This window comes from Athene cunicularia (assembly GCF_003259725.1).
Source record: "Athene cunicularia isolate RWA chromosome 1 unlocalized genomic scaffold, athCun1 chr1_part1, whole genome shotgun sequence".
NCBI lineage: Eukaryota > Metazoa > Chordata > Aves > Strigiformes > Strigidae > Athene > Athene cunicularia.
Window position 1 is genome coordinate 17,268,668 of NW_020799091.1, and position 13,738 is coordinate 17,282,405.

The following is a 13,738-nucleotide window of genomic DNA, read 5'->3' on the forward strand; positions in this document are numbered from 1 at the left end:
AGTGGTCTTGCTGTGCACCCTCTTCACTGCCCCACAGATCTTGAACTCCACCGTTTCATGGTCACTGCAGCCAAGGCTGCCCTTGAGCTCCACATTCCCCACCAGCCCCTCCTGGCTGGGGAGAACAAGGTCCAGCATAGCACCTCTCCATGTTGGCTCCTCTATCACTTGGAGAAGTAAGTTACCATTAACACATTCCAGGAACCTCCTGGATTGCTTTTGCCCTGCTGTGTTGTCCCTCTAACAGATACTGGAGTGGTTGAAGGTCTGCATAAGGAATAGGGCTTGTGAATGTGAGGCTGCTCCTCTCTGTCTATAGAGGGCCTTATTCACTCAGTCTTTCTGGTAAAGTGGCCTCTAGCAGACCCCCACTATAACGTCACCTGTCCCTGCCTTCCCTTTAATTCTGATCCATAAGTTCTTGGTCACCTCCTTATCCATCCCCAGGCAGAGCTCCATGCACTCCAGCTGGTCACTGACATAGAGGGCAACATCCCCTCCTCGTGTCTCCTGCCTGTCCTTCCTAAAGAATCCTTCTGTGAGGTTTTGCTACTCTAGGAAAGAAGAAAACATTTTGAAAATATCTCATCTACAATTTGTCACAAAAACTTGGGCATGTCCTCCAAAGCAGCCACCCCAGCTGAGGGAGGCAGGCAGCTGAGGGAGACGTGGTTTCCTGTGGTGACCAGGACCCTGGGACCTCACCAGGGATGCCAGTGTTTGGGGCACCCAGATGGAGCCAGGGCAGAAGTGGGGGCTCAGCCTTCGGGGCCACCCTTACACCAGCACGTTCTCACAGGCCATCAGCAGAGCCACAAAAAAAGTTACAAAAGCTTCTTTTTAATATTCTCTGGACCCAATATCCCAGCCCAGCCTGCTGGTGTGCCCAGGGAAAGAGAGCAGCAAGGACCCCCATCCATTAAATGTTGGCTTCCCAACAATAACATACCTAAAGCTGCTGCTTACTGCATCTTCAGAGTCACACCAGACACTCTGAAAAGGTTCAGTATATCCATTTTGCATCTTAACAGCATTTAATTTCTTCAGTAAGGAGCTGCAGACGGTGATCTTCTCCATCAGCGCTTTTTTGTGATTGTCACAGAACATTCCTTGTGCAGCAGCGGTGTGTATGTCTTGTAAGACAAAATTGCATTTTAAATTGTACTTGGTCTACATCCAGCTTGTTCACCATATGTTTAAAGCTGAAAGCACTCTAGCATTAGCTACAGCTCAAAAACAGACACATAATTTGTTTCACATCGAAGCACTCTTGGATATACTTTTACTTCAGACTAGCAGAGATAAATGACTTGCTGGAAGGTATCATTTGTAGGACAGAACATTTATATTGCAGAGACTAGAGATTTTTCTAAAGCTTTATTATTGTTGCAATGAATCAGAATTTGCTACTTGATGTAATCTTGGCAGCATGGCACTATGCTTTTTACCATTTCGAAAAGAAATGCAGAGTAGCTGTTTTATTTCAAAACAGCATCTTTTTTTGTTTTAAAGAAGGTGCATATATAGGACTATTAGATGACAGATCTCAAAATACATACAGAAGATTTTTACCTCTGGAAGATGACTCTTACAGATTGATTCTGCATATTACCATTTTTATTGAAATAGCTGAATATGAGAAAGATGAAAAAGAACAAATTGTGGTGACGTCTTTGAGCCTGAACACAATTATACATGCTGGTATATCTAGTTCTAAGTGCATGATGGTTTATTGCATTACGTGGGCCTCCACAAATGCAGCTCTGCTTACAGATACATTTGCAGGATTAGAGCCCAAAATAATAACCCTCTGATTCTATATTTTTAAATAAGGATATTTCTATCTTTGTTAACTGACATCCTCCCCCCCAGATCTGCTGGAGAGTATCCATTCTGTCTGATACAGAGATAAAAACCTTTTATGCTGATAATACCTGGAAACGGCTTAGTGCACTAAACAGTGTTTAAATTTTTCAGAAATACGTAGTGACTTTGGAGCATAAGCACATTTATGAGAGCACAGTCAAGCAGAATGGGATCTGAAACTCAGTACTGGCCAGTATTAACTGCAGTGGGGGAGGGCTTTTTAAAATGGAAAGCTCATGAATGAATCAATGCAATTTCAGAAGCACTTATACATGCATACACACCCAGATGAGTTTTTTTTCTTGCTTGCTTTATCTATAACCCTACTAATATTAAAGAATAAATCTTGCTCTCAGCCAGTGTCTTGTTCTCCTCCTTTCCTTGCTCCCAACCCTAATATCTATTACCCAAAAAGATGTCTCTGCACCTCTATACTAACTGCATTCCATTAGCTGAAAACACCCACGTCTCTAGATGAAGAGCAAAAAGGTAGGAATTCTTGTTTGAATATTACTCAGATTTACAGAAATCAACAGGATGATGACATACACCATGAATGATGCCACCCAAAATGGAGGGAAAATGCTGCAGTCCTTCCTCACGCAAGATCTGCAGTGGCATCACTATGATTTTTGCTTCAGCCATAGCTTGTAGAACTGACACCTAAAAAAAAATTACACAGAATATAAATTGGATTTATGACATAACAAATAATATTTAATATATAGCATTGAATGCATACACATCAATACCAGTGCTGTAACAACAAAACAGAACTCGTAAAATTAGCAGCAGTTTTTTGCAAGTACAAAAATACACATTTTTTTCAGAACATATATAATAGCAAAATTTATCAGGATATATTATACAAACTCAAAGCATTTAGATAATGCATTACTTTTAATATATTATACGATGTTTTAGATGCTGCATAATAAAATTACATGTGTTCTGCTTGCAATAATACATAATGCCATTTACAGCAATGTTAAGAAACTATTCACAACTTAAACACAAACAGAACAGCCAACGAAGCACAATAAATGAAACACAGAGTTGCAAGGTGTTAGTTACAAGCTTCAGCGTTTCTCTTTTCTTATTTTTGAACTTATTTTTTTCTTTCTTTTGCAGTGTGAAAAAAATAACTACACCTATTGAACATACCTTATAAACATACAGAAAACAATACACTTATCCCTTGGAGGACAATGAAGGTAATACCTATCAGTTTCAGAACAGTAGTATAATACCACAGTTATGGAGTCTATGCTGACTTTGCACGCTACATCAAAACCACAAAGGACTGGGACTCACATCCGCAAGGCTCAACACATAAATGGTCAAGGGGAGAGGCCCAGCAGGCACCTCACTGCCCTGGAAGGCTCAGAGAACAGGGCGCTGCTCTTAGTTACCTCCTGGGACCCTTCCAGATTTTCGGGAGATTTCTGTTTGCTTGTTTTTTTAGCAATTTTTATTATTCTTACAATATTTTTCGCAAAGCTTTATGTGGGAACATTACTCAGACAGTTTCCTAAAAAAAGAAAACATGTGAATCTGGGGACTGCTCAATTAAATTTGAACAACCTGGATATTAAACTTAAAATGAACACACATTAATTCCAAAGGCATTTTCTTTATGGTGTTTATTTTAAGCATTAAGATTCCTCTGCAAAAAAGCTTTGGTCAGTCTCTTCAAACTTTGGATTGCTGCAATGCTCTTCTAGACCTCCTCTTTGATCTTGGATCATGAAGTCTGTCTCTTCCTGTGACTTTCAGAGGTAATGGCTGAATGTCAGGCTTAATCAAATAGCCGTCAACTCCATCAGTAGGTTGCAGGGGCATTGGCCTGCTGTTGGGCTCCACCAAGTCCCCCTCAGCCAAAGTGTTGGTAGGTTGTGGAGATGGTGGCACCTTGGTGGGTGTAACCAAGCAGTCATCAGCCGCTTCAGCGGCAGCGTCTTCGTGTTTCTTTAGCGACTGAAAAGTGCTATCAAAAGGGGAGGAGGTTTCAGTCGGGGTAAACACAGATTGGTCTGAAAACTGAGAGAAAGCACTGTCCAGAGAGCTCATTGACGACACAGATGGAGATGTCCCAGGAGAAGAGAGGCTGGAAGAGCTAAATCCTGAGCAAATATTTAATGCCTCTGGTGTTGGAGGCAATGGGCAAGGGGACAAGTCTTTCTTTTCAACATTTTGGTTTCTGTTGTCACTTTTACCAATGTTAATCCCTATAATCAAGCTCTGATTGATAAGCTTTTGCCCTTCCATCTGCAATGACCGAAGCTGTCGGAGATAGTCTTCATCTTCGTGAGACAGGACAACATCACAGCTGGCTTTTCGTGTTGCCTTCTCATGACCACCTCCAATGCGGGCGAAGCTGGGGGTGAGGAGACCAATTGCAGGCTCTGAGGAGCGCCTGAGTCTCCTCAAGCTCTTGAGAGTGCCTGAGGTAGCTGCTGAAGAGAAGCCCAGTGCACTGGAGTGGAGAGACTCATTATCTGAGTTTTCTTGCGATGAAAACTTACGGTGTACATCAACAGAAATTGTCAACTGTCTTGATTTGGTTTTACTTTGGATTTCATCCACCTCTGTATGCTCAGAATCACCATCACTCAGAGTGAAGACAGACTCCCTGCTCCTGTTATCCTGATCTCGGTTCTTAATCCAGTCGCTAGAAGAAGAGTCAGCTTCATCGTTCGCCTCATTTTCCAGGCTGTCATAGGAAGAGTCATTCAGATGGAGAGAAGCAGCATCTGCAAAGACAAACCAAGTGTTAACACATCAGTGACCAAGCCACCCTGCTGACAAGCAGCTGTATATTGTTTTTCTGGCAAGTATCCTTTACTTTCAGGAGCATTTGACCTATAAAGATTCTTCAAGCAGAAATGCCAATAATTTTTTAAAAATAGTCTAACTTTGAAATGGAATAACTGAAATGAATACTAATTTACAATTCATTCAAGAAACATAGGATAGTGGCACAAATATGGGTTAGGGGGTTTTATGTGGGTTTTTTTTTTTAGGTGGTGAACTTTAGTAGTAGGTAATCCAGCTGTAAACAGTAATTTAGATACAGTATATTGAATCAGTAATTTATTGAAATTTTCTTGTCGTTATTGAATATGAAAAGCAACATTTAACCTTTCTTTCCTTCTTAGGCAAAGGAAGATAACAGGGCACACTACGTACTTTCATAGTCTTTCAGAAAATACAATGTTTTTAAGAGAAACACTATGAAGAAATTTCTAGTCTCAAAGCACTCACCTCATTTCCACTGAGCAGTGCACACCTGGGCCCTTTTCTGTACATGTGATAATTGGAATTGCATTAAAATCTATTTTGCTCTAGGCTATGCTAAACTGACTTATCTCACATTTGCAGCAGACAGAGTTCATGCATGGGCAGTCACCATGCCTCAGTGCGTGTCTGAAAACTTACTCAGCCGCCATAACCCATTGTGGGTCTGAGAATTCAGTCCCAGCACATCCCAGCACAGCAGATCCCATGCACTTCTCCTCTTGGGAAGAGGGCAGGCCAAATTTCACTGGATTTCACTGAGGCAGAGCACGAGGAGTTTGGGACAGCCACACTGAGTAAGACTAGCATGCTGGAGCAAGTGCCATTACCACTTTTAGTATAGGCCAGCTGTGTCAAAATTTATTTTAAAGAAACACTGCTTTAGAAATATTTCAAGGAGAGACCCAAAACTCCGGTCAAAATTGATGCTATCACAGAGCTAGAGAGAAAAAGAGCATTAATGATATTCTGGAATGCTCTGCCAACTAGTCTGTCAGACATTTTCAGTCACCAGTTCCATGATTTTTCTGTGCTAGTAGCAAAATCTGGTCGCCCCATTGAAACTCTGGATATCTCTCTCTTGTCATAATGAAGAATAGATGCTTTCAACCCTAATATAATGGTGCGACAGTTGTATTATAACCATGGTTGATCACTGACTTCCTGATACTCGGAAAACAAAGGCTGGGGGAAAAATTCTAGATTTGAGATGAAAAATCTTCTCAAGATTATTTTCCTTCTTTTTCTTTTGTTTCGCCTTCCCCCTTCCTTTTTTAACATAGTGGCTCAGAGATGACTGGAATAGGAGCAAGGGATTCTTTAAGAGGACATTGTGTGATATGGTCCTGGTCTATAGTAAGTTGAATCACTGATTATCACCAATACTTTGGGCAAAGGAAAGAGAACAGCAGTACTTGGGAACACCACATGAAGAGGGAACAGCATTCTTCCATAGAATATACTGATCTTTCTCCTGGCTGAGTTTAGCTGTCTAACAGGATCAAAACATCATCTGTATTACCTGAGCTGTTCTCTCTCTTGCATGTCATCAGAATTTCTCCAAAGAGGGACGTAATTTCCTCTCCAAAAATCCTGCAGCAATTCTCAGTGAGGAACTGTACCAGACTAGAAATCTGCAACAAAGCAATGGGAGAGAGATGTCTTGTCACATCTTCCATTATTCCACTCAGGGCAAGCTCACCATACAAATGAGGAACAGGAGCAAATTGCCTATCCATGATGTGCCCTCTGACAGACAGGAACTCCTATTCTCATCTCCTGGGCCTGAGTACAGCCAGGCTCAACTAAAATGTCCCAGTATACAATTGTCATACACATCTCTTCCATTTCTACTCTGTCCTGTTCCAAGGTCACCACAACAAGAGATCTTTTTAATGAGCGAAGCACTTTGCTATTACGCTGGGTATTGCTTTATGATCTCCCTCTCCTTCTTCCAGTCAGATTATGTGAATGGGTTAGTAAACGTTTCTGGAGCCCTGATAAGAGGACAAGTCCTGAGCTGAAGAGGTATTGACTGGGTTTATGTTTGTAATCAACATACTGATTGAACAGGATGAAGGGTGGTTTGGATTTTTACTCCGTTGCGGCGTCTCTTACCTTTTTTGCAAATTCACTTTCTATATCAGGAGTGGAGGAAACAGGAGGCCAGAGCAGGCTAGGTGCAATGCAGATAGCCAGATTAAATGCATTCATCTGGTTCTCCTCAGATCGCATTTCTATACCATGCAGTACTCCAAAGATGTAACGTAAGAGAACAACATTAGCTCTGGGGAGCTGCTCTATTAACCTGAAAACACACAAATGTAATTCTTCAACTTAGTGACTGCACAAAATAAAAACATTTTCTGCAGATACACACAGGTCACGATAATGAAAATACAGAAACAGGGTAACATGCTCCACTAATTAAACCAGGGAGCATGTCAAAAAAAGGTGTTCTTGCTCATCTGCTTTCCCTCAGTGTGACACATCTCTGAAGAGTTTTCTGGGAGGATAAAAGACACCTTATCACATAGTTAAAATTATACTCTGCCAAACCAATGAACCAAGCAAAATGTATGACATGAAACTGTATTTCATCTAAGGTTCCTGATAACTCACTATTCATTTAACCAAACAGTTCAGTTGTCTCTCCATGTCATCTAGTTCCCATAAGTATAAATGTATGTAAGTACACATGAGGTCAGCTAGTGACTAAAGTTCTATTTTCCATGACATAAACTTTGCCCACTTTTGTTTCATATCACCTGCAAGGGTGGAGGTTTCCCTTATCACTCACTATGCTCCAGTACTTCTTTCACAATTCCATCTTAGCTTCAAAATGATCACTAAAATTTGAGATGAATGAGGGGGAATATATGAGGAACTGATTTCAGCTACCCAGGACTACGAAGTTCCCTGGGAAAAATTCTGGGCTTGGTATCAGGCAGAAATCCTGGTCTTGGACAGTGTATTTATAAAAACCATTGGGGTTTGGGTTGGGTTTTTTTTTTTCCATGAAAAGATATTTAATTTATTTACTGGTATCCACAAAAGCCAGAAAAGCAGGACAAAAGAGAGTCAGCAAATTGTCCCATACAGGCAATTGCTTAAGTATATATGTAAGTTTGAATGCTCTGTTATACACAAAGATATTTTTAGCATGTATTTTTTTAACAATGCAATTTTAAGTTGAATATTTGGGATTCTGCATTCTGAGATATAAATTTATAGGAAAAGAATACAGATAATATAAGTAACTCTACCTTTGGATGCTTTTTATCTTCTCTTCATTATTTCCTTGATCCATCACGGAAACCCACTTATCACAGAGCTGGGATGACAAAATGCTGCCTGGGATGTTGCGAAGAAAATCCTTATCAAGAGAAAAGAAGAACAAAACATGAACAGCTGTTCTGGAGCACAGGAGGGAGTAGGAATAGGATATGGAGATCCAAGAGGATGTATCAACGGGACAGCACTAATTGACAGTGGGACAGCACTAACTGACAAGCATCTTGTTCCACACAACAACCAAAACCCGCAGAAAATCATATGAGATAAAGAAGTATTTTGGATTGTGCTTAAAATTAGTATTTTCCTGCCCTTTCCTCACCCTTTCCTGTCAAAACAGATATATTTGGATGCTTCATCTGCTATTGCTGAACTAAAAAATCTGTAGTGGGACCAGTTATTTTGATGTTGCATAATGTCTGTCTTTACTTATCACTTAACTTCATCTGTAGTCCCTAAGTCCTTAGCTGACAAGCTCCAATACCTCCAGACCATAAGCACTCCAATGCACCCCCACCTTCCTTCCCTTTATCAATCTCTTTTGGTTATTGAGTATTAGTCATGGATAGTCTTTCTGCTCCTGTTTCCTAATACCTCAAACACTGGCAGGCAAGCTGTTGCAACTTGGGAAGAAGCCCAAATCCTAGCTTCCCAAACAAGCAAGGATAAGGGAAGCTATGATGCACATGAATGCCACATTTGCTCTTAGGTGGTAACTGTTCACTGTGCTCTTGCCCCTCAGAGAAACTGTTACCATGGGATGAGCATTGCACAGCAGCGCTTTGCATGGTGCAGCTATCCTGTGCTAAACACATGGCCTAAATCCACCAGTAGGAAAGTAATTGTGTAAGTCTCACCCATGATAACCTCTCATATAGTAGCAAGAGGAATGGCTTTCTCCAATAAAAATATTCCACTGAAGAAGTGCTTGCTTGAGAATGGAGATGACTATTTCTTTTAAGCAAAAACTACACATAAACAGATGCACTCTACTAAAATGTGAAAAGAAATATGCTATTTCTCCTTGTAGCTGAAATTTTACTGAAGGCTTGGATGCTTTTTGCAGAAGGAACATTGTTTTTAACGTACTAGTCTGCAAGAAAAGATAGGAAAATTAATCCAAATATTTTTGGCAACATTATACACTCTCTAGGGTGTGTAGTGTAGAGTACTTCATTGAATTTAAGCAGAGATAAAAAGCGTAACAGGACCAGGTTGTAGCTGAGACTTCAGGAAAGCTGGCAGCAAAACAAGCTGGCTAGTCCTCTTCCCCATCCTAATTCAGTGGCAGCCTCCTTTGGAGATCCTCACAATGTTAACATGACAGCCCATTCTTAATTCAGCCCACCAAGTCCTCTTTGGGCCTGTCCCTGGGGAAAGGTTCTATTTGTTTGTGCCCAGGATCTACACCCCTCTCACTCAGAAAGGAGGAAAGCAATGTTCTTCACATACCTTAAACAAAGACGCTGTCACAAATATGGATTCACAGGCTAGGTCCACTTCAGCACCTGAATCAAGCTTCTCCTTGAGCTCTTTGCAGGTTTTTGCACTTCCAGAGCGTCTGAAAATGCCCTCAGTGGAAGGGCCTTCTTGGTAAAGAAGGGAAAGCATGTCCTAAACAAAATTAAAAGGCAGAAGGACTTTCTCAGAAATATATTTTATTGTCTTGTGCCATTAAAATGTAGTTTTGCCACTTTTTCCACTGCACGACAAAGCTGTGGTCTGGGTCACTGATTTTGGAAAACATCCCCTCAGAAATATTGTGCTGCCACTGCTAAGCACTAACCTCCTGTATGATCTTCTAGGATCTGTACAAGTTTTAGCCAAGTTATTTAAATATATAAATACTGTGGTATGGGGAAAGGAGAGTGGTCTACCTAATCCAAAGCTCTGCATCGACAGTGGCCTCAGCCAGACACCACTCTGCAGGAAGAGACCCTGACTGCTCATCAGTGTGTTCAGTATTATCACCAACCAGAGATGAAGACTTGTTCCATGCCTGATGTCTGGAAAAAAAGAGATTTTATCTAAGGTGGTAAGTGCTTTGTTTGTTAGTATCTATCTGCACTTCTACAGAGATCAGAGTCAGATTTTTACCCCCTTTGCTTCTTGTGAGTGGTATCATACTCCGCAGGCAGCTCATGGGCTGTTAGCGGGACCACCTCTGGGGCAAGGTGCTCCCTCCTGGGAGGTCAACCAGTGGGGGCTAAAGCCTGGCTTGCGGCTTCTCTGAAGCCAATGAGGCTGCAAAGGATTAAACAGGTAGGCAGCTCATTACATGAGATATTTAAAAGGAAATGAAGAACAAGCAGATTGCTGCCTTGCTTTTAAAATAACAGGAGGGCCTGATTTCTTCTGCTAAATAAGAGAGGAAAATGAGCAGAAAAGGAAATGCTGAAATCAGAGACCTCTCCTGAGATAATATGTACATTATATTTTCCAGCTGCTTAATTCTCTGCAGTCTCCTGTGGGTCCTCTCTCATACATGCTGGTCATCTCTCCCCAGGCCTGCTCCAACTGATGTGGAATTTGTCATGTTTGTCTCTTCCAAGGGGGAAACACATGCAGACAATCTCTGGGATTATGTGCGTGCACACAGTAGTCTGAGGACATAGTTATCAAAAGAGATGGCAAGAAAAGGGACACTGGGGGAGACTGTCATCATTAAACGGAGTTACTGTAACAGTTATGGCTAAGCAGGGGGGTTTGGTGACTTTCTTAGTCTGGGCTGTAAGGTAGGTCTTCCTGACACATCGCAGTGCAAATAAGTCTAATGGAAGGTATTATTTTTACTCTTCTTCTTTAAAGTTTCTTTCTCAGTCTTGATGAAGTTGAAAGTCAAGAATTCATGTAAGTGCAGACACTTTGGAGGAGCACCTTCGTGTCAGCATTTCCACTTTCTCTGTGGGGATTTAGAGCTCTGTTGTCAAAACAGGCTGAGTCCCACAGCACAGGATCTTAGCACATGAACAAACACTTTGAAAATGTATTTTGAATAAAATACCCACAAAATAAAACTGGGAATTCTCCCTTAAAGTAGTAGACCCAGACAAAATTGAACAAATGAAGGTAATGGCGTAAGACAACTCAGTGTGGCAAAGGCAAAAAGAGAGCCTTTCAGCCGCGAAAGCCAGTCTGAAGCTCTGAAGCAGAGATATCAAACATGCCTACAGCATTCACCCCTGATATTTTCCTTCTTTTTCAGGTAAACCCCATACAGTCCTTCAGCTGCAGTATTCCCTTCTCCAGAGATGCTGCATGAAATCAAAAGTAAGCAAGCTATATTTTGTGGCATAAACGCATTTAAGACTCAAAGTCCACTAAGCTGTGATTCTATGCCTAATAACTTAGGAGTTTTTTCAGATAAAAAATTACTACTATTTAGGGTTTGGAGAAATTTCTGAAATGCAGCATTAGCTCATCTCTCAAACAGGGAGAATGAGGGACCAGGTTCTTCCAGAGTCCATCTCTGGAGGGCTTATTTAAACTACCTAAATGATAAAAATGCACACTTCTCCCTCAAAACAAAATAACAAGCCCACACTATTAAAAGACCTGAAAAGTCCTGGTATGATTCCGTGGCAGGTGCATCCACCCAGTGACTGACTGCCTTTGCTCTTGGGGCTTCATGGTAACTGGGGCCTTTGGCAATGGAAGCCGCTATTGACTCCCGGTCAGACTGGGCCTGGGTATCAATGGAGTCCCCTGGGGAGCCACTGGGAGCTCGTCCTCTGGAGCAGCAGCTGCAGTTGAGGACTCTCCCCTGGGGTCAGGATGCTGCCCAAGGAAACTCCTCAAGGGACCCTGGGTCGGGGCGCTGCCCTGGGCAGGTCCTCGAGGCTGAGAGCCCTCACTTGTCAGGTGAGTGATAAAGCGTTTTGGGTTGCCTAAACCCTAGGGAGTGGGGCTTTGTTCTGTGTTTTGGGTTGCCTTAAAACCTTATAGAACGATTCGTTCTGTTCTCCTCTCAGACATTTGAACCTGTAATTTATGGAGAGATGGTTAATTATGTTAATAATAAATTTTTAATTTTTGGTGGTTGGTGGTTTATTTGAGAGCCTTTGTAACAGATTCACTGTGCAGGCAGTGATAAAACAGAACATCAAGAACAAGCTTAGGAGACAAACCATCTCTTCCTGTAAACTGGTAGAACCCCACTGAAATCAGTTGTTTTAGCCAAAAGACAGGCTGTTAGGATAGGGGCCAGGTCCTGCAGGACTCACTCCCACTCAGCAAATGTTTCAATTCCTGTATTGACAACAGGGCAGCCCTCAGTCCTGACCAAAAATGCCACATATCTGCCTTAATTATGCCTAGGAATGGGGTCTAGGACATTTTCATGTTCCTGGACTACTTTTGAGAGCACCCACAGCACTAGCACTTCCTCAAGACAGGATGAAAAGATTCTCCTTCAGCCTCCACCTTCCCACCTATTTTTGCAGCGGTGCTGTCAGATCAAAAATGAGGACCCAGAGTGCTTGCCTGCCCTGGGATGCCTTCAAGTAAGGCTCTGGAACCGTCTGCTTAAGGGCAGGTAGCATTCATATGCAGGCATGGGCTGTCTATATGGGACAGCAGATGCCATATTTATGGAGTTGAGGATTTTACAGAGATTTTGGGAGTAGTTTAAAAAGTATGTGTGAACGTGGTATTTATTTACACTGTGTAAGTGAGGATTAGGGAACCAGCCTTATAGCGTGGGCTATAAAGAAGAAATAGCCCAGAGCAGCAGACGGATCACATACATTTCTCAAGCTGTTTGTTATTAACCAGGCCTGACCACAGCGTATGTTAAAAACCAATGTTCTTGCTGAGAACCACAAATGAGGTTTCCTTCTGGTTTCTCTCCTTGGGTAATTTCAGTGTCCCATTTACAAAGTGTCACCATTTCTCATTCACTACGCAAAGAAATTACACCACTTGTAAGAGCCAGCCCTGAGCCTGGGACTCACCAAGAGGGGTTTGGGCAGGTTGTCATCCTCACAGATGGTTGTTAGCAAGAGGCCAAAGAGCTTCCCAGGAGCAGCAGATGTTGAGGAGGGGGGTGCATTGTCCAAGTGAGTTCCTGGGCCACGCCAAAAAGCCCAATTTATGATAGATCTTTTCCTTTTAAATGACTTTTGGCTTAAGTCTGGAAAAAGAGAAAGATGTTTATTAGAAGAAATGTATTTCAATTCTAATTCCAGTATTTGTTTTGCAGCAGTTGCTATGGTTTCAAAGGAAAAAATGTCATGAACTCAACCAACTCCTTGGCATCTGGCTCAGCCTAATCCACTATGCACACACCTGTATGTGTGTGTGTGTGTGTGTGTGTGTGTGTGTGTGTATAGAATGTGCTGCCTTACTCACGCTCTTAAGAGGATCATCAGGATCTGCTGGACCACAGCATATGCACTTACCACCAAGTGCAGGATGGCAAACCTGTCTGCTGACTTCACACAGAGCTGGACTACGTTAAATAACTCATTTCCCACCCACAGGTGCAAAGCCACAGACCTTCTTTGGAAAAAAATAATAAAAACCACTGCCCTCACCTTGGGTTGCTGTCCAGAGGCATCCTAGTTTCCCTGGAAATGTGGGAGAGCACATGCTCTCCCCACAAGTAACAGCAGAGAATCAACTAATGGGGTGAGACATTTTCAGACCAGAAAAAGTCGCTACCTTTGCTCTCTTCTCCACAAAGCAAGTATATCATTAGTGTCCTCGCTCCAAACATTTGCTGACCATGGCCTAGGGACAATGCCTGTCCTTTAATCAACGCCTTCCAGATGGCATTTCAGCA

General features: G+C 42.0%; 1 protein-coding gene across 1 annotated transcript in view; it reads right to left on the reverse strand.

The window, feature by feature from the left end:
- Positions 1–1,499: 1,499 nt before the first annotated feature.
- ARHGAP20 (Rho GTPase activating protein 20) overlaps positions 1,500–13,738 on the reverse strand; it is a 52,754-nt gene continuing 40,515 nt past the window's right edge. The window contains exons 9-14 of the mRNA XM_026853015.1: positions 12,909–13,087; positions 9,409–9,570; positions 7,929–8,038; positions 6,781–6,970; positions 6,185–6,296; positions 1,500–4,619 (exon numbers count right to left, since the gene is read on the reverse strand). Coding sequence (XP_026708816.1) covers positions 3,559–4,619; positions 6,185–6,296; positions 6,781–6,970; positions 7,929–8,038; positions 9,409–9,570; positions 12,909–13,087 — 1,814 coding nt within the window. The 3' untranslated portion in view covers positions 1,500–3,558. The remainder of the gene's footprint in view (positions 4,620–6,184; positions 6,297–6,780; positions 6,971–7,928; positions 8,039–9,408; positions 9,571–12,908; positions 13,088–13,738) is intronic.